We start from the raw sequence: 21979 nt of genomic DNA, 5'->3' as shown, positions 1-21979 counted from the left end.
ACAGACATTGTATAGTTAATTGAAATGCAGGTAGAATTCAGGTAGTACATACATTCTGCCTTGTTAGTAAAAAACAGCAAAAAACCTCGAGCCTGCGGTGTTTACTATTTCTTATGCAATTAGCCTTTATGAAATCCTATACATCCAACACTTCTATATTTAGAATGAACATCAAGGGTTTAGGATTAAAAAAAATACCTGAGGCAAAGACTTTAGAGACATTATCTGTTTAATAAATATGATTGTAAAAGCAATAAACAAGAGCAATTATACATTACACTACATAGTCTTTAACAAAAAATACATCAAAAAAGTCATTTTAAAATTAGAAGTAGTTCCAATACTATAAGAAAACTTTCTTTCTTTTTTAAATTGGCTTCCTATAAAAATAAGTCGGCAAATGAGAGATTTCAATGCTCAGTTGGATTCCTGGAAAACACAGAACAGCTGCCAAGCACCCCATTGCTCTCAAAGTTGCTGTTTGGAACTTCTGAAAAAAAAGCAAAGCAAACCTCTGCATTTTGGACAGTGAATCCAATTAAAAATAAGGCAAGGGAGAAAGTGTTGCTTGGGTGGTTCACGGTAGAACATGCACAGTTTGCATTCTGGGATTTTGGAAAACGTTGCAGTATCGGATTTTTAGCTTGCCCTGAATCTTACCTTCCACATACATCCCTCCCTACACACTCCTCTGACCTTAAGCCCACCAAACGCCTTGTGTGTTTGCACCTGCGATTAGCGAGTAGGTAGGCACTTAGGTCCCTCCCATTTGTAGGCTCTCATTACTGCCTTCTATTTGAGATTCAGCTGGAATGGCCTAGTACAATGGTTCTCAAACTTTAGTATGTATCACAATCATTGGGAGGGCTTGTTAAAATAGATGGCTGGGCCCACTATCACTTAGCAACAGAGAACACCACTATTCATCCCCTAGAGTTTCTAATTCAATAGGTATTGGCTACAGATCCAGAATCTGGATCTCTAACAAGCCCAAGTGATAGTGATACTGCTGATCCAGGTACCACACTTTTGAGAACAACTGGCCAAAGTCATAAGAACAACGAGGTCCTCCTCTCTGAGCAGCACGTTGCCTCACTAATCTCCTACAGATGGGAGGGAGCTTTGAGGAGAGGCACATGAGGATCCTGGAGATGCTGAATCTCTAGCTGGCCATCTTTGGTCCCTTCCCAAAATGCCAGGCATCTCATGTCGACCTCTATTTTTAATTAGGATTTACAGCCCATTCTTCCCTATGTCTTCCCATTCATTTATTTCTTCAACAAATAGTTTTCATACTACTACTCTAGGCAAGGCACTGTGCTAGAATAAGAGTGTTATTCCTTTTTCATACTCTTCTAATTAAAATGAATTGAACTGCAACTCTGAGGACTCCCTGTGCTGGTTTGAGTGAGCCTCTTTTGATTTTCCAACACTTTGTCTTCCAGATTAAATTTGGGAGGCTCCAGCTGAAGAGGATCAATAAGGATGTTTCCTTTGAGATAGGAAGCCTGGCAGGTTGGGGATCAACTGAGTTCTACAAACAGGTGACTGCCTCAGGTATAGCCCATTTCCCAGATTCACATGGGGTATCCTCAACCATAAACATCTCTGCCTGACAAACTTCTGACAGCAGCTTTGCTATTCTTTCTGTGCCTGAACTACATGAAATCATGGGCATCAGGATCTTTAGGACACCCTCATTATCACCAGGGCCTGTGTTATACCCTGTTGGCTTAGGGACATAGCAAAGAAGGAGGCTGAGCATACTAAGAGGTTTATCAGAACTTCTTTCTCCTACAGTTTATAGTGGGCCTTGCCCAGTCCATAATACTAAAGGGGCCTCTGCTGAACAGACTTTTGTTGCCTCTTTCTCTGAGCCTTCTTTCATGATTACCCTGGGAAAAACGGGGTTTCTTCATGCTTTGTGCCAATCTTTTTTGCCAGTCAGTAACTTTTCTCCTTTTATACAGACTTAAATCTTTCCTTTAATGATACTATGATACTCAGAGTTCAGAGAGCACACATGAAATCACTGGGATCATCCTAAATAATCAAACTCTCACCCTAATGTAAGACAAGACCCCCATTTATTCTCTCAGACTGTTTGACACTCTTAAACACAAAGTCCATTAACCTGTTTCTCCTTCCAGTTAAAATCAGTTTTATTTCACAAACATTTCTATTCTATTGTGAGAGTGGAAATACTGGGTAATAGCAACCATCACAGGAGGAAACTGCCCTGCAAAATTGTCACACATTCAAAATATTTCTCACAAGATTCTTCTGGAATCAGATCGCACGAGATTTTCGTTGAGGTGTGAGAACACCACAATTCATCTCTATGCTTTCTTTTCCAAAGTACATGGCCAGGTTTGAATTGCTTTGCATATATCAACTCTTTCACATACAGTATATGTTTCCAGGTGGGAAGAGGCAGGGATATTTGAAAAAGGCAGGTTCTAGAGGAAAAGACAAAGATACATGAAACTGAACCCTGCTGTGCAGGATGCAGCAAGGTCCATGGGCACAGAAGCTGGCATGCTTGGGAATGTACAAAACTGACAAAGGGCTCAGAAACTTGCGAGTAGTGGAGGCAGGGGCGGCACAGGCCAGGCCAGTATTTAGGAAACGTCAGGGTTAATGTCCAGAATCTAGCAATATGTTTCGGAAGAAAAATTGAGAACAGTTGAAGGACAACTTACTTGGGGTTTGGAGGGAAGAGATTCAAAGATATCAACAGATCATGGTCACACATGGATGACAAACAAATGTGAAGACAGGACAATGGGTAACTAATGGGATTCCATTTCCTACTGCAGTTGGGGTAGGAGTAGGGAAAGCTGCAAGGGGAGGCAATCATGGTGGAAAGAGATGAATAGGAAACCAAGGTCCATTTCTGACATTCTTTGCCTCCCTGCCTCCCTTCCTTCCTTATTCTACCGGCACAAAGGGGTCTTCAACTCGCATCTTTGTTCCTGTGGCCACAGAGAGTGCAGAAAGCAGCCTCGTGGCCACTGCTGACCAACAGAGCTACCAAAGCCAACTTAAAAGGGAAATGACAATATGGAAAGTGGAACAGAGAAACAGCTCAGGGTTTCAAACTCCTGTGCATGTCTTTGTGTCTTATGAAAGGAGCTGGGGTAGCTAATCCACCCATCAGCCTTTAATGCTAAAATAGCTGATAAATCTAGAGCCAAGAATATTTCCAAAAATACATGCAGATTTCCTTGGCCTATATATGTTATGAATTTTCTACAAACACGACCGATCAGAAAAAAGAGAGAGAAGAAGAAAGAGGGAGAGGGGAGTGTTTTCCATTAAAATAGAGCACCTGTACACTGCCCCTCCAGACATGTTCTCAGAGTATTGTCCACATGCACAGGCTTAAAGCTAAAAACCCTTGTTGTCTGTGTCTGAAGAATTAAAAAGTCCCGATGCAGTGAGTGTTTGTTTGTTTGTTTGGATTTTGATTGTTTATATTTTATGTTTTGTTTTTGTTTGGTTTTTTACTGGCGTCCTCCATTCAAACATTTACATAGGTAGGGGTTTCTTTTGTGCTTTGATTCTCAGCAACTATGTAAATACTTCCTGGCAAAATAGGAAACAGAACAACAAAGGAAAGAAAAAAAACACAAAGTTAGTGGTCATGAAGGATGATGCACTTGACAAGAGCGAAATTCTTTCCTGATCAGCAGGTCGCCTGTAGCCTTTGGGGGTTTTCCTTAAATTGCATACTGTGCCCCAGCAGATCCCCGCTTTGGCGTTGAAGGCGGAGTGGCGTGTCTTGCTCTTTGCAATCGGAGAGATGAGTCACCAGGTTGAGTAGAAGGGGAGGGAGGGGAGGGTAAAGCTACTCTCCTAAGAGAAAACGTGTAACACTTACTCATTTAATGACACTGGAAAGGGAAAGGTGTCAGAGACTTTGCAATGTGCTGCGGTATCTTCTGGAGAAGGAGGAATTACTGCTTTAATAAAGCAAATAGAGGCTGTGCTTCACACCCTACGGAAATGCGACTGAGAACCAAATGATCCCCAAAATGCACTTAGAAGCTTTAGGAATGAGTAGACAGGGTGAATGCCTCTCTGGACTTGTAGACAGAAAAGACTTTTTTCTTTTTAACCCCAAGCAATTACACATTTATTACTTCACCTCTCCAAATAAAGTGCACTGTGAAAATTGGACACCAGATGTGACTGCAGTTGTTATCATTATCTATGATAGGAGCCAGTCACTGCATTTACATTTCCCCTTAACACAGCCACAGACCTTTCCCATATTCACTTAAAAAGGGTTATGTTTCCATTTACATACTCATTGTTTTCCAAGTAAGATTAAAAATTGTATGTAAAGGCCTTCTAGGTGGCTTGGCATTATCACATTAGCGTGGAGCATGAATGGTTATATAATAATTTATTCACTGTTGTCAGCAATGCAGGATCTAGATGTAAACATATAAGGCTTCAACTCCTAACGCCAACAGACAGGAGGAACCAAACAGAGAAATGGATCAGCAATAGTGGCTTCATAGGTTTGTCTAGCCTCCTGGAAAATTTCTGCTGCAATAAATACCAGAATTTAGCCAGTGAACGTCAGATTCTCTATACCTTGTTGTTGGATTCCCGTGCCTACTTCGCAGGCAGAGAGAGCGCCATTGAAATATGAGAAAGTCCATTTTACAACTTCTGGTAAGGGACAGTCAAAAAAGAGGAAGAAATTTGCTAATCTGCTCTGTAATAGTCTCACCCACCAGTGTTCTCTCTCAGGATGCTCCACTGCCTGGATGTCTGCAAACATTATGCATCTTGTTCTCAATCTTAGGTTCCAAATCTCCTGAGGGAAAGTTCCTAGACTACCAATAGACGTAAAAAAAAAAAAATTCCCTGGATGATCAGGCTGGCCACTCTCATTATGTCACTCCTCTACTGGCGTTCCAGAGCAGTTTGCCCTCCTTAGAGCTGTATCCAGTTGAGGCTACCATGTTTCATTCTAGTCAATACATACCGTGTCCTGCAAACCCTACCCAGCCCTCTGGTCCACCAGCCTTAGCTTCTGAGGCCTCTCCTTCTTATATACTATTAAAGCAAATGCTTTGCTCTTTGCCCGTAAACATATAACATTTCAACATTTTAAGCCCAATATTTTAGTGAGGGTTTTGCAAAAGGAGGAATAAACTAATGAGAGAAAAAAAACTAGATAGAAGCAAGAGGTTTGTTTTTCCCCCATCCCAATGAGAGGAAACAGGGAAAAAGCCATCTCAGCTGTTTCTCTCAGGGGTGTTAGAGCAAAAGAAAGTGGTTATGTCAAGCCAGAAAGGGGTTAGAGAGAGAGTCAGCCATTGCCTACTCAGCTGAACAGCTGATGGCTACTGGGAATCATTTACCTATGAGCTGGGATTCCACCTTCTCATCTATAAGCTGGCCAGGCCTCCTTAGTTCAGTCTGAGGGACATTGGGCCTGCTTTCAGAGTGACTGACTGGACTGATCATCTCTTGTTCTTTCTCATTCTGCATCTGGGCATAAACATTAATCCCCGGGATCTTCCTAAAATATTAATAGAAACCATCACTGCTGTGCACATCACTGTAACACATGCTTCTGAACCTGTCAGGGAGAAGGAAGAGGTCAGGGGTGGGGAGACGTGGATGGAGGGACACGCACCTTTTAAACTTGTAGATGACGAACACTGCCAGCCCCACAAACACCACTGAGAGCAGCATCAGCATGGCAGATCCACTGTGGGTTGGAGTGAGGTCCACCAGAGGGGCTTGGGGAGGAAACAGAGCAGAGAAAGATGAGCAGAGAACTGGGCAGGTGAGACTCTATGAGAGGCTCAAATGTTTCACACACAAGCATGGTAAGTCCCGGAAAACCATGTGGGGTATACACACACGATGCATGTCACATGGCTGACATGGGATGCATCTGAGCCCACCCCTACTCCCACCCTAAATGTTCCTGCTCTGCAGCAGAGCAATGAAAAGCACAGACCCCAGGGCCAGGCTGTCTGGATTCAAGTCCCACTCTAACTAGCTATGCGGTCTTGGGCAAGTTGCTTCACCTTAATGTACCTTACGTAGTAAAATAAAAATAATGGTATATACTTCATTGGGTTCTTATGAGGATTAAGTAAGCTAATGTATGTTGCACATTGAGAAAAGTGCCAGGCACATAGTAAGTCATGTAATTATTAGATTTCATTTCTACTGCTGCTAGTATTATTATTATTAATCAATATTTATAATATAATAAATGTAATAATATTTTATTATACTCTGAGTGTAAGCTTTTTCCACGAAGCAAAACAGATCGCCAGTAAAACAACCTGCAGGAATATATTTGTGAATTCAATCAACCCGTCACCCCTACTCCAGTAGTTGTCATGTGAGAAAAATAATTGGAAAGTTGTCACACGTGAGAGAAAGAACAGCAAAGTGATGGAGCATGCTTGTATTTTTGTACACAGGAAACTGATGGCCAAGTGAATATTTCACAAGGGCAGCCGCTGAGATGCTGAAGGAGGGATATGCCACCTGGCTGTCTCCACAATTTCCCAAAAGCTCTGACAGCCCTCACCAAGATGCTCCAGCCTCTCAAACACAGGGAGTTTTTCTCTCAGACAAAACAGAAGCCTCTGCCTCCATAAAAGAGTCTCCCTCCCTGAGTTTCCCCTTAAGGTGCGGTCTGGAAAACACTTCTCTCCACCTCTACACCTTCCCCCATCTCACAGTCAAACCTATTGTACCTGTAGACTTTGTAATTAATTTCTACCCTCTTAAAAGCTGACATTTTGCAAATGTAGCGCAGCTCACGCATAAAAGACAAGCCACATGTACTCCAGGGAAGCCTTGGTGCTGACCTTTACCTTCCATCAACTTAAGCAAAGCCTGATACCCAGAAATACAGGTGACCTTTAATCACCATTTTCTGTGGTTTTCTCTGGTGTGAGCTGAGAGGGCAACGTTCTAATCACCCAGGTAAAAAAGTTCAAGAATAAGTGACTATAATACTGATGGTCTCAGACAAGACTCTCAGTTGCTTCTGCTCTGTCTGTTTTTTTCAGGATTACATCTCAGCCACTCTGTACTGATACTGGAAAGCATATTCCATCTAACCACATAGTTTTGGTGAAAAATGAAAGCCACCCCTTCCTTCTCAGAAAATAGTCATTTCAGGAGGCACTGAATATAAGGAACCCTCCACTATTTTCTCTCCCCTGTAAGTCAAACATCACCTCAGTTTTGAAATGGGAGTATGTGAGTTCGTGTGTAAAAGATGGGTGGGGTCTCACTGCCGTGGAACACCCAAGGCAAATTTTCTTTTGGTTCAAAATTAGAAAACAAAGCTCTCAATGCCATCGGCAGAGAGGTCCAGAAATTCTTCAGAACTCACCCTGCAACTGGTAGGATGTCATCAGGGGAAGAGAACACCTTCCATTTGTCATAGACATTATCACAGTTGATTTTCACAAATGGAAGGCAGTGACTATGATCCTCATTAAACAGATAACAATGAAGTTCTCATTGATTAGTGTTGTTTTAAAAGGACTTAGTACTTACTAGTAAACGGAAGAACTAAGACTTGAACCCAAATCATCATACACACACACACACACACACACACACACACTTTCTATATTCTCAATCCTGGGCTAATTTCAGTAAAAGACATATTTCTGAGGATGGGGATTAGGACTAAGACTATAGCACGAGAAGCAAATTAACAAGTGGCACAAGTTAAAATATTAAGTTTTAAAAAGAGCAGTAGGAATAATAAATCATGTAGTCTTAAGTTTGGAAGACAGGTATATGTATACATATATGCATACGTGTGTATATATGTATGGATATGTATGTGTGCATGCAAACACATACACACAGAATACAGAAATGAAGCCTCATGTACCTACCACTCAGCTTCAACAAGCATCACTGACAGCCAGTCCTATTTTATCCAATCCCACAACCTCCAACCATTGGATTGTTTTGAAGTAAATCTTGGAAAACCTATAATTTAACCACCTATGACTCTAAAAGATCTCTCTCTCTCTGTCATCATTATCACAATACCATCATCACATTAAGGAAATTATATTAGGAAGATGTTTTAAAGGCAATCTTCTAATGCAAACCCTTAATTTGTCAGGGAACAATGGAGGCTCAGAGAGGGGCCACAGATGATTGGGATGGTTAGAGGTTGAAATAAAGCTAAACTTTTCACTCCTAACTAAATGCTCTTTCAGCACAACCAGAATACCAGTGATATGAAGCAACTAAGAATACTGAGCTTGCTTGAAAAGGTTGGCATTTGAAATAAATGGAAAACTAAGAGAGGAAATTACTTTGTCCAAGCTGTCAGCAACACAGAAAGCAAACTCGCATATGCATGCATGTGCGCACACACACACACACACACACACACACACACGAACCTTTTCCCTTCTCTTTCCTTCCTCCTTTCTCTCCCTATCCCCAGGTTAAGTCTTTCAATTCTAAATCATTTACACTTAAATCATCATTCTTCAACAAGCAGCATTAACACTGTTAAGTAATTAGCATATTATTCTGGGAAAATGAACTTCTGTATCCCATTTCTAAAATGTGTGTTATCCATTCACCCTCCCCATCTCTGCATCAGTCAGTCACTTCTCAGAAGCAGGAAGCAGGAAGCAGGAAGCAGGAAGCAGCCAGCAGCAATGGCCAGAGACTGACTACCACTGCCTTCTGTGTTCCGTGGGTGGCGAATGCTTGCCGATCGGTGCCTGAGTATAAACGGACCTATTATTGCTCCACACAACAGCAGCTGAATTTCTTAGTTTGCCCAGCACTTAGGTGCATTTGTGTGTGTTTTGCTGAGAAATGGAAACTTGTGATAAATGAGCTTTAGCTTGTTGTGTGGAATTAGCATACATTAATCCCTTTCCAGTTGCAGCTTAAACAAGGTAGACGCGTAGGGGAAAGTGCTGAGCAGGTTTTGCCATTATTCATGCACAAAGTAAAACTTGGATACAAGCAGTACTCCAAGTGACTCAACATTTTTTACTTGCACATATCATTTCTAAAATCCTTTCAGGAATTTGGAAATGCACTGAATTTTTATATTTTATTCATGAGGACCTGGGATGATAATAATGGGAACACTTACAATAATAACAACAATTTTCTTGTGAAAAGTGATTGCCATGTAGTAAGTGCTAAATAAATGGTTATAGTTGTATGTATGAGAACAAATTCAAAATTCCACATTTGGGGTTAAGTAATGATATGAGCCCTTTTCAGAATCAGACCTGGCTCTGTCACTTACAGACTAAGTGACTTAAATTAAATCTCAGTTTCCTCATCTGCAAAATGGAGATGAAACTAGTGTTTAGTCTAGAAATTTGTGAGATTAAAATGAGATGGAATTTATAAAGCACTGTCATAGTATTTGGGACAGACTACATGCCCAATATTTCTAACATTGTCATATTATTGCTATCATATTTCTGAAAGTGTATTCTTCTACAGAAAAAAAAAATCCTGAAAAATGATGACAGTTCCCTGGTGAGATAATTTGGGGCAATGATATATACAGCATTCCTCATATGGAGATTCACAATGTACATCAGTATATTAAAGGGTCACAGCAGCCCTTGCAGAAAAGAACACATTTAACTTTACCATAGTCTTTCATAAACTCATTTGACCACAGACCCTTTGCAGAACTAGGTTCCACGTAACACTCTAGGAAATGCCTCTCCCCAGGCACTGCTTTCCCCTGTTGCTGCAGTTTTTTCATTTTGTTTTGTTTTGTTTTGTTTTTAGATGAAGTCTTGCTTTGTCACCCAGACTGGAGTACAGTGGCACAATCTCGATTCACTGCAACCTTCTCCTGTGTTCAATGAATTCTCCTGCCTCAGCCTCTCAAGTAGCTGAGATTACAGGCACCTGCCACCATGCACGGCTAATTTTTTTTTTTTTGTACTTTTAGTAGAGAAGGGGTTTCACCATGTTGGCCAGGCTGGTCTCGAACCCTAACCTTGAGCAATCCACCCTCCTTGGCCTCCCAAAGTGCTGGGATTACAGGTGTGAGCCATGGCACCCAGCCCCCCTTGCTGCAGTTTTGCCCTTTGCTTGGTTTATTTCCAAGTTTTAAGGTCAATAACATGGTAGCATCACCCAGTGAAGCCATGCAGAACAATCTTATTGTTGTCCAGGGTTCACTTTCATTCTATCAAAAGGACATTCCTGGAGAACTGCTACTTGCACTATGACCCTGAAACTTTCAACTCTAATTCTAATCCAAGAGTTAGTGTTGTCAGGATGTTGTAGAAGTAATTTACCATACCTTGATTTTATTTTTTCCTCTCCTGACCCCAAAGTAGACTCAATTCAGGCTTGAGTTACATGCCTTGAATATCACAAAATCCATGTGGTCTGAAGTATTTTTTCAGAAATTACAGTGATATGGGAATAGCACAGAGAAAGTTTATCCAGAATGCAGAATTGGCAGAAAGGCTTCCATTTACAGAGTACTCTCAGTTGTCCAATGGGCCTTCCCTCCATTTAGAAACAAATCCAATCATCAGAGTCTTAAAGTTTGCTATGTTATTGGGAAAAAGCCACAAGACTGCAGACAAGACTAGGTGGGAATTTCCAGGGAAGTCTCTTGTTAAAGTAGCCAATTGGGAGGCCATTAGACTGAGGCAGCTCTGGCATCCTGGGTTCCTATGTAAGCAAACCAAAACCCAAGTAAAGAGTAAATAGTCATATTCTAGGAAAACAAAACTTAACCTTAATCAATTAGAAACCACTAACTAATATCTAACGAGAGACTGTCTACTAGAATGATCCAAAGAAGGCTATTCCTCCATTTTAACCAATCAAATATTTTCTTTGCCTAAGCTTTCACCTTCACCCCATAAAAGCCTCATGCCTTTTAGGGAGCCCTAAATCAACTGTGATCTGGTGCTAACTGATTAATGAATCATTGTTTGCTCAAATAAACTCTTTAACATTTTAATGTGTCTCAGTTTGTCCTTTAGTAGCTCTAATGACAAGTTAAGCATTGTTTCTGAATTTAAACTGAGGGTGAGTCTTCAGTAATATCCACTGACAGGGAGTTGAGGTCACTTAGCCAAGTAATGACAAACATCAGTAACTCCAAGACCAAGCATCATCATAATAAACAGACAAGAGGAGAAGAATGACTTATGGTTTTCTAAGGTTGGAAGGTAATTCCTGGCTATTATGTGAAATATTCCTCAAAGTGTAGTTTACGGACTACCTGAATCAGAATTACTTGGAGCACTTGTGAAAATATTGTTAGCTAGGCTTCACTTGAAAAAAATATGTAGAGTCCAAAAAAAATTAGCCAGGCATCGTGGCAGGCGCCTGTAGTCCCAGCTACTCGGGAGGCTGAGGCAGGAGAATGGCATGAATCTGGGAGGCGGAGCTTGCAGTGAGCCGAGATCATGCCACTGTACTCCAGCCTGGGCGACAGAGTGAGACTCTGTCTCAAAAAAAAAAAAAAATGTATAGTCTTTGAGAGTAGGTCTCCAAAATCCATATATGTGACAAGGTACACAGGTAATTATTACGTATAACAGTTTGAGAATACTGCATAGCAGGCCCCAGCTATTCTCACTCATAAAACTTCCAGTCCTGTATTTAGGGCATGGCTGACTTTTATATTCTCTGGATCACTAAAACAAAGCAAAAATACCTCCCCCTACACACACAAATGTGCCCCTTTGCTGTTGATAGTAGCTCAATCTGGTGATGGCTCCAGAAGAAAGTTTTTTAAACTACCTAAAAGCATCTTGGCCAGGCGCGGTGGCTCACGCTTGTAATCCCAGCACTTTGGGAGGCCAAGGCAGGTGGATCACGAGGTCAGGAGATCAAGACCACGGTGAAACCCCGTCTCTACTAAAAATACAAAAAAAATTAGCCGGGCTTGGTGGCGGGCGCCTGTAGTCCCAGCCACTTGGAGAGGCTGAGGCAGGAGAATGGCGTGAACCCGGGAGGCGGAGCTTGCAGTGAGCCGAGATTGCGCCACTGCACGCCAGCCTTGGTGACAGAGCGAGACTCCGTCTCAAAAAAAAAAAAAAAAAAAAAGCATCTCAAGTATCCCCTAAGTGAGCAGTCAGCCTCATGTAGATATGGATTACATTGCTGGCTCAATCCTCTACCCTTCTCTGTGTCTAAACTTTGTGCAATGAGTTTGAAGCTTGTCTCACCTAAAAGGCAAGAGGTAAAATCTGTTTCTTCATGCCTTGAATCTGAGCTATCATTATAATCCGCATCTGGCAATGGAAGCAATGGTGTGCTAATTGTGAATTTCACAGCCTTGCATACCTCTGCTTTTTCTCTTGGAATCCTACCACTGCCATGTGTGAGCAAGATCAGAACAGTCAAAGGATGAAAGGCCATGTAGAGGCCAGGTTAATTATTCCAACCAAAGCATGCTAGAGCAGCCTGAAGGCAGCTGACCCGTAACATGTGAGACAGACCAGCCAAGATCAGCAGAGCTCCCTAACCAACAACCCATAGCTGATTGCAGACAGACAAGTGAATGTAGATAAGACTAGATGCATAAGCAATAATAAATGCTTACTATTAAGCCACTGAACTTCTAGGTGGTTTGTTACATAGCAATAGCTTATTTACTTTCCTCAAAGGTCTCTTTCAACCGGTTAAACATTCAATTACCAATTATTAACTTTGAGCTCCACATTAGCCAATTTTTGGTATAGTCTTCTATCCCCACTCTCAGGGTGGAATGGTAAAAGTAAGAAGACCATACATATTATTTTCAAAGATAAGACACTTTAAGAATGAAATGGGGTGCTATTAAAGCTTACACTGATATAGCATAGATAACCCAGGACAGTCCTGATCACTCTAGGTATAAGAAACTTGGTGTCTAAAGGGTAGCTTGTCTTATGTTCTGGAATCTTGTCTGTATTTTATATGTGTTATCCTTCTTTCCTTTACTTTTTTTATTCTTTTTGCTAATTTCTCTTGACTATCTGCCTTGCCTTCCCCTGGGAAACTGCATTTCTGATGCATGTTTGTGCCCCTGTTTCCGTTCATCTGACTGTTCCTTGCTGACCATTCTCTAACCAGGAGTTTCCAGACATATCCTCTAGCCTGGCTAACTCAGTCTAGTTACCCTGTGATCATTTCAGTCCCTTTTATGGTCCCCCGTAATCTCAGAAAAAAAGAAATGGTGAAGAAAGAATTTATTAGAAGTTAGGCCAGGCATGGTGGCTCATGCCTGCAATCTCAATGCTTTGGGAGGCTGAAGTGGGTGAATCTCCTGAGGCCAAGAGTTTGAGATCAGCCCGGGCAAAATAGCAACACCCTGTCTCTACAGAAAATAAAAATATTAATTGGACGTGGTGGTGCGTGCCTGTAGTCCTAGCTACTTGAGAGGCTGAGGCAGGCAGATCGCTTGAGCCCAGGAGTTCAAGGCTGTAGTGAGCTATGATGTGCCACTGCCCTCCAGACTGGATAACAGAACTCGATCCTGTGTCTAAACAAAGCCAACGAGCAACCTCATTGCTGCACGCTAGTAGGTAGATGAAAATATCACATTTAATCATATTGCGGGGAGGGATATATTCAGATATATATCTACATGATAAACCCATTATTGTTTATAACACCATAATGATTAAATAACTATGAAAAGCCGCTGGGTCTATGTATCTGTGCAACTACCTAATTACTTGAAGATAAAAAATATATTTATTGCCGGGCGTGGTGGCTCACGCCTGTAATCCCAGCACTTTGGGAGGCCGAGGCGGGCAGATCACAAGGTCAGGAGATCGAGACCGTCCTGGCTAACACAGTGAAACCCCGTCTCTACTAAAAAAAATACAAAAAATTAGCCGGGCGTGGTGGCGGGCACCTGTAGTCCCAGCTACTTGGGAGGCTGAGGCAGGAGAATGGCGTGAACCCAGGAGGCGGAGCTTGCAGTGAGCCGAGATTGCGCCACTGCACCTCAGCCTGGGCGACAGAGTGAGACTCCGTCTCAAAAAAAAAAAAAAAAAAAATATATATATATATATATATATATATATATATATATATATATATTTATTTATTTTGGGGAAAAATAAAAGGAAGAAAAATAAAGGGAAGAAAACATATCGGTACCACGGCTTTACTTAGAAAAGACTTGTAAATAATTACTATGTAGTTAATACGGTGACCAGAAACTAAAGAGACAGATAAACTTACTGGCTGTGGAAGAATTTCACCAATACTAATTTCATCCCTAAATGGAAAATGTTATTGCAACAATTTACTCCACTTTACAGTTCAGAGTTCCACAACTCCTGTTTGGCATCTGCATCCATAATGTTGTGGCTGAGATTATACTGTAGTTTCTAAAACTTCTTGACGAATGGTAATTCTCCCTTCAAGTGGAAAGTCTTTTTCTCGATGTGAAACTGTAGTGCAAAATTCACGATATATCACGACCTAGGTTGAAATTTGAAGTTTCTTATTCCCTCCCAAATTTACTCATAACACATCCAGTGGTAGCAACTGAAGCCTGGAAATATTAATTCTCTAATATCTCTGTGATAACATGTTTTTATTACACCTGCAAAAGAAATTAAACCAGTCAGCAGCAGCCATAGAGGCCAAGATAACACAAGATAACAGTTTTATTAAAAAACCCACACATACCCTTGACAAAGGACAGTTTTCCTACACTGAGCAGCTTAAATAAGGCAACTGATAGACAGGAGCGGGTGGAAGCAATGTTTCTGTGTATTTTTTTTTTTTGGTCATGTTTTTTATTTAACCTGAGGTTTGAGGCTCTTCCTTTGATAAATATTAACCCTTTACCATTTTTATATTGTGCGTTTATCCAGAACTCCAGATGAATAGCGACCAAACCGGAAAGCCCAGCTTAGGGCAACCTCTGAATTCTGAAATATGTACAGAAATATAGTGAAATGTAGCTGTATCATTTTATGCTCACACTGGCACATGAACAGCATCTAGATAATAGTATTTGTTTAACTCTCATAAAACTCACGGCTGTTCAATTACATCTGCCATTAAGATGCCAGTTCACACTTTAATCACGTTTCAACTGCTTCATGGCCACAGCTCTTGGCTGGCCTTTGCCATTCATCTAGATTATGGATTTAATATGCCCCAGATTCAGGGGCATGTTTCATTTTCTCCCCCTTACTCATTGTCATTTGCCCATTCTGCCAATTAGGTTAGCTCCAAATATTCCAAGAAATTAGATTTTAATGTTTATTACTAATTTCCTCCTGTACTTAATATCACAGGCTCTTCTTATTTAATTCATGCTTCTGTTTTAGTGGATGCCTTGAGTTGTAAATCAGATTTATTACTGGAGATAGCCGTTCACCTTTCCTTGTTATGCAGATGGATTTCTCTCTGTGAAAGGCTGTTGAACAGTGGTTGTTGAGACTAGTGAAGAGGCCACCAACATAAGCATCATTAGCGGAAACTTGCTAAAAATGAAGAGTCCTGGGGCTGGGCACGGTGGCTCACGCCTGTAATCCCAGCACATTGGGAGGCCAAGGTGGGCAGATCACGAGCTCAGGAGATCGAGACCATCCTGGCTAACATGGTGAAACCCCATCTCTACCAAAAATACAAAAAATTAGCCGGGCGTGGTGGCAGGTACCTATGGTTCCAGCTACTAGGGAGGCTGAGGCAGAATAATGGCGTGAACCCAGGAGGCGGAGCTTGCAGTGGGCTGAGATTGCGCCACTGCATTCCACCCTGGGCAACAGAGCAAGACTCCTCCCCCCCAAAAAAAAGAAGAAGAAGATTCCTGGCTCCTTGGGATTCTTCACTGTGTGTGGTGAGGCTTAGAAAATCTCTATTTTTATAAAGCTTCCTAAGTTAATTGCAATGTAACGTCACGTTTGAGAACAACTGCTATTTATAGCAGATATCTCCCACCCTGAGTTGGAAAGAGTTTTCTAACTACGGGCCAGGGTTTCATGTATCTCAAATGCTTTGAGGGAACTAGTCAGCTCCAGCTCTTTTAGTACTTTGAGCAGAAGTCCCACCATCCAAATTGCAGTTCATTTGCCCAGTACATAACTTACAAAGTGCAAATAATGCCTAAAGGGTTGTTATTTGCTATTTAGGAGGTATCCATCTAGTTAGGCTTTTGCCTTCTCAAATAAAAGGTCAGTGTTGCCCCTTGCTTGCCCTCTTTTTACTTTCTATTCTCATGGAAATCTTACCTATTCTGTCTTAGAAGAGTCAACAGGTTTTCAGGTCATTTCCCACTCCTTCCTTCTCCCCACCAAATATAAGGACTAAATTTACTCATGACCAAGGGTTCTCATGAGAACAAAGATACAGGGTTTGATAGAGCTTGAAAGATAAACCGGCAATTAAGGCTTTAACTTATCACCTGTCAGCAGGTTCCCCTCACCTGATTATCTGCTATGAGATGGTAAATTAAAGGTCATAGTTGAATGTATATTCTGGTCCTGGTCTTCTGACCTGAGTTTCCACTCCCTATTTCCAGCTTCCTGATGGGGTTTTTCACTTATATATTTGATGACATCCAACCCAACATGAACCACCAAATTTATCGTCTTCGACAACCAAAAAAAAAAAAAAAATCTCCACCTCCCAGGTCTCTATCTCGACTAAATAAATTACCACATCTTGCCACTTGAGTTGTAAACTTCTGTGTATAAATACTTTGTTAAAAAGAGAAATGATAATGGAGTTTTGCCCAAACCTATTATTAAAGAAAAAAAAACACCAAATTCCTTCTAGCAGCCTTTTTTTTTTCATTTTCCAAATTCATTATACCTTATCATCTCAAATTTGCATTAACAAAATTTCTTCATTAGCACACAATGGATGATGGACAACAAAGTTTATAATATACTAGCATATTATTTTTCCTGAATTTTATCCCTCTCCCTCTGCTCATAATTTTACCCTCAGTAAATATACTAATTATGAATATTTGAGGGTATATCTAGAAGCCCCAATCCATGTCAGACAACACATAATTTTATACATAAACCATATAATTTCTGTGCCTTTGCACAACCTGGCCTCTCAACCTGCAATGCTTATTTGCTCTTTTTTTGGTGAATTCCTATTCAACCTTAAAGACTCAGCTTTATTAAATCTTCTGCATAGAACATTTTTTCATTCTCCTTATTTAGAATTTAGTAAAGTTTCATGAGACTAGTATTTGTGCCTCAGGTCTAGCCAGCTCAGTGTGAGTGAGGGCCCTCACTCATCTCATACGCCCTGATAAACTACAGGTTTAAAGGAATAATTTCAAAGTAAGGCATAGAGTCATGTGAAGAATAAGATGATGAATCTAAAAATGGATCCTGCCCTTGAGTAAATTTCAAGTTACTAAGGGCAATGAGAAAACTATTGGCATTTTAGGGATATTTTCTTAACTGCTCAGGTTTGTTCTTCCACAAGTAACTATATGGATCAAATGGTGTGCATTAGATTCAGAGCCTTCCAGATTCTTGCTAGAAAAACTCTCCCTAAAATGACATCATAGCTGTTTTATGTTTTTGTTTTTGTTTTGAGATGGAATCTCACTCTATTGCCCAGGCTGGAGTGGAGTGGCACGATCTCAGCTCACTGCAACCTCCATCTCCTGGGTTCAAGTGATTCTTGTGCCTCAGCCTCCCAAGTAGCTGGGGCTACAGGTGCACACCACCATGCCTGGCTAATTTGTGTACTTTTGATGGAGATGGGATTTTACCGTGTTGGTCAGGCGGGTCTTGAACTCCTGACCTCAGGTGATCCACCCACCTCATGCTCCCAAAGTGCTGGTATTACAGGCATGAGCCAGTGCACCCAGCCCATTATAGCTCTTAAGATATATGATACAGAAGGTCAGGGCAAATGCATACATGAGAGATGGGGAGGACAAGGGAGGCATCACAAAAGATGTGAAGAAGGTTTGGCTGGTTTGTTAAGGTGAGGAGTGTGCAGTCCAAGGTATGTGACCATGAGCTATGCCATGAAGTGAAGCTGCTCTGATACTGAAACCATGTCTTCCAGTGGCCAGAGCAATAAAATAAGGACCAGTGATTCAGTCTCTTTTGGTAACAGTCGCCTACCAGTCGTTCTCCCATTCTCTCTCAGATCTCTCATTCTGGGACTCAGAACTCCAGGAAGGATGGGCCCAGTTTTCCTTCAACTGCCCATTCCCCACAATGTGTATATAAACAATTACAATGCACATTTAAAGAACACCTGCCATAAGAAAAAAATACAAAGATTCCCTAGATGCTTATTGTGTATATGAATGCAAGTCTCCACTGATGAGTTATTTGATAAGAAAAAGCATGTCATGGGGACAGGTTCACAAATGAATAAACTGAATAAACTGGATCTGAAGGTTAACTGCGGGAATGGGATTTTGAATATATCTCTGCAGGTTATAAATTATGCATATAATATATCCATAAAACAGTATTTGTTAAGCACCTGATATGTGCAAGTTATCTGCTAGGTATAATGATGGAGATGATATAAAGATATATGAAGAAGCTGATATAAAGATACGATGAACCATATCCACAAGAAATTCAATAGGAGTGATTCAAAAGGTGATGGTCATGATCATCCTCATCATCATCAGACAGATAGAGATCTAAAAATCCATGCTATTTCTGACAAAGGGAAGACGTTTATCCAGGCAAATGTCTCCGGAAAGATGTCATGCAAATGTTGGCATTGAGCTGAGCCTTAAAGTACAGGTGGACAAGGAGAAATAGGTGAAGAGGCGGGGAGAAATATTCCAATCTGGAATATCATGAGTAGAGGTACACTTTGGTCAAGACAGCAGTGCTTCCAGTCTAACACTAGCTTGACTGCATTCTATTCCCTTTTCCAACTCTTTGTATTGTTTTTGCAACATCATAGCCTTTGTTTGCTAAACATGGACGCCAGCTGCCATCAGGTACTAAAAGTCAAAGGGAGCCACTCAGGCCATGACTCTCCCTCAACCTTCTGGATAACATGCTTTTCGTTCTCCCTTATTCTCATACAGGTTCAAGTCTCTCCTTTCTGCAAAGTGAATTTCAGAAACATACCTGTCAGGAGTGGTTAGACCCTTAAGAAAAACTGCATGAAAACCAAGAAGCACAGGAATGGCTAGGAACAAAACAAGGACTACATTCAAAATTTATCTCAGCTTAGATACCACAGTTGATGAATTCCCAAATGGAACGCGTTGGTGGGTAGGGGACAGACACAATCCAGTCTCTAATGACATTCAGGTATCTGCAAATGCTTTCCTTGTGTTCCCATAAAAGCAAACAGGGAACTGAATTTGAAAACCAAAATAAGGCTAGTAAATTCTTGAAAAGAGACAGTTCTTTTTCCTTGGAGACAAACCAAATTATGCATTGGCTTCTCTCATCAACAACATACTCTGGCTCAAACATTTTTAAAAGAAGGCTGCTGAACATCTGCTGAGCAATTAATGGGATGCAGCAGCATGTTGTAATGGTCCCTGGGAAGGTATTAGCAATCCTGCTTATGAGACATGAAATGTTGCTAACAATGGTTCTTTCTTTTTTTTTCTTTTTCATTTTTATTTTCCCCTGCCTACAGGGGAGATGAGAGAAACAGAAATAGAGTTGAGGTGGAAGTTCTGCATCTAATACTCCTCCCCACTGTTTCTCTTTTTTTTTTTTTCAGGCTTCCTTCTCCTTCTCTTCCTAGCCACCCAAATATTAATGTGTTAACTTCAACCTAATAAAAGCAATTGTGGTGGCTCATGCCTGTAATCCCGGCACTTTGGGAGGCTGAGGCAGACAGATCACTTGAGCTCAGGAGTTCAAGACCAGCCTGGGCAACATGGTGAAACCCTGTCTCTACCAAAAACACAAAAAAACTTAGCCAGGCATGGTGGCATGGATCTGGTCCCAGCTACTTGGGAGGCTTAGGGCTTGAGCCCAGGGGGCAGAGGTTGCAGTGATCCGAGATCACGCCACTTCAGTCCAGCTTGGGTGACTGGGTGAGACCCCATCTCAAAAAAAAAAAAAAAAGAAAAGAAAAGATAAAAGAAGAAACAAAACTGTGGCAAGTGTCTCGGCCCACTGATACCCTACCAACATGCCAAGTTTTCCATGAGTGAAGGGGGAATTCCCTCCACTGTTTTTTGTATATGTGGGGTCTACCACCCTATTCAAAGTGTAGTTTTTTTCTTTTAATCAGGTAGCTAAAGGTAACGTAGGAGCAGTCACCAACAGGAAACAGATCCCTCACATATTTTACTTCCTTATCACAATTGTTGTTCCAGTTGACACATGTTTGTCTGTTGCATATGAAAATCGAGCCCTGAGTGACTGTGCGCCTGTGGACACCGCCAGCTCTAATGCGTTATGACCAGCATAGCCAAACTCAGTATAGCAAAAGTTTCCAAGACTCAGTTATTCCATCAGCCCATGACATTATCTTTGTTTACTTACCAAACTGGAGCTAATTATCCACATATAAATCTATATCTACTCCAGTTGCTGAACTAACCATGACAGAAAACTTAATAATGCCAGTTGATCAGGCTTGGAATTATATAGCCGAAAGACCCTACTATCAAAACTAACAGGAAAGATTTCTACAATGGTTGGAAGTCATAGAATTTTCTCACTCTCTCCAAATTAGTCCAGGCTAAGATTGGGCTTTTATTTGGAAATGGTTTTTTTTTTTTTCTTTGGTGACTTTGTGTTACACATACCTATATTGCGAGGGGTTCTTCTTTAAATCCCAGTGTGCATATCTGGGTCCCCAAAATATACCTCCCTTTTGCCAGCCTTTCTTCCCAGGAGTCTTAGTCCTGCTTCCGAAACTCCTAGTTATAGAATAAACTACAAACATGAATTGGAAACATTTTTCAGTTCTTCCCAACTTTGCATTGTTTTTTGCCATCTGGAGTTTTTACCAGTGGGATTAACATCTCATGGTTATCAGGAATTGACTTCCCTTCCCACACGGAGCTATAAATCCAAGGACCTTTGGATGCCTTTGCTGTATTCAGTTTCTCTGGCCAAGCCAACTGGCCAAACCAGTCTCAGCTAATTACCCACTTTTTGATCTCAATATTTCAGCTCGGTCCCAGCTCTAAACCATTTGTCATTGAAGAAAGTTTTCTTAAGTAACATTTAAAACAAGGTTTCCTTTTTTTTACATACCACTTCTCCCTAAAGTTAAATACGGTAACATATCAATCTTTTAAATTTTTTTAAATTCACACATAACAATTATACATATTCATGGGGTACATGGTGATGCTGTGATACATAAGCATAGTGATCAGATCAGGGTAATTAACATATCCATCATTTCAGTCACTTATCATTTCTTTGTGGTGGGAACATTCACTATCTTCCAAAATGATCTGAACCATCATTAGAGCATAATGCAATAATCAGTTAAATAAAAACCAGACACAGATGGAGGAGAAGTATGGAAGGAAGAAAAAGAGTGAAATGTGAGCAGCCTCCAGAATTGAAGAATGGGAGAAATAGGGTTAGTTCCAGGCCTAGCTTGACCTCCAATGCTCTCCTGTTCAACAGAGCAAGGTCTCTGGACTCAAAAAGGCACTGTTTTCTGATACACCAAGCCTAAAGATAGTGTTCATTCAAAGGCTGCTTATGCTGTAAAAGCAAATTTTGTATCACGAAGGATAGACAAGTTGGCCACAGCCCTTCAAACCCAGACTTCAGTATGGAATATCAGGCTTAGTTGTTTTTAATTTCTAATCTCAGATGGAACAAGTAGTGGCTGATGAAGTTCAGTCTGCTACCTAAACAGGCTTGATGGTCTGATTAGATTAAATAAATCAGTGAATCTTTTAAAACCAATATTCAATGGTTACTTTCTACTCAGTTGACAACATTTGTCAGTGGCTTGGCTATTAGGATGACTACAACTCTTGTTTCTGGAATTTGGTCATTCTCCCATACAACTAGTCATGTGTGACTCTGCC

At 40.9% G+C, this 21979-nt stretch overlaps 1 protein-coding gene across 3 annotated transcripts in view; it reads right to left on the bottom strand.

The window, feature by feature from the left end:
* Nucleotides 1-211: 211 nt before the first annotated feature.
* Nucleotides 212-21979, bottom strand: part of SORCS1 (sortilin related VPS10 domain containing receptor 1) — a 602977-nt gene continuing 581209 nt past the window's right edge. The window contains exons 25-27 of one of the 3 annotated variants that reach the window (XM_012505615.2): nt 5660-5765; nt 5382-5542; nt 212-3588 (exon numbers count right to left, since the gene is read on the bottom strand). In XM_012505615.2, the coding sequence (XP_012361069.2) occupies nt 3524-3588; nt 5382-5542; nt 5660-5765 (332 nt within the window). In that variant the 3' untranslated portion in view covers nt 212-3523. Of the gene's footprint in view, nt 5543-5659; nt 5766-21979 lie in introns of all 3 variants that reach the window. The other 2 variants (XM_030807336.1, XM_003255446.4) reach the window with 2 other exon arrangements.

This window comes from Nomascus leucogenys, chromosome 3 (assembly GCF_006542625.1).
Source record: "Nomascus leucogenys isolate Asia chromosome 3, Asia_NLE_v1, whole genome shotgun sequence".
NCBI classification, from domain to species: domain Eukaryota; kingdom Metazoa; phylum Chordata; class Mammalia; order Primates; family Hylobatidae; genus Nomascus; species Nomascus leucogenys.
Note: the sequence above shows the minus strand (reverse complement) of the source record. Positions and strands in the feature narration are given on the sequence as shown.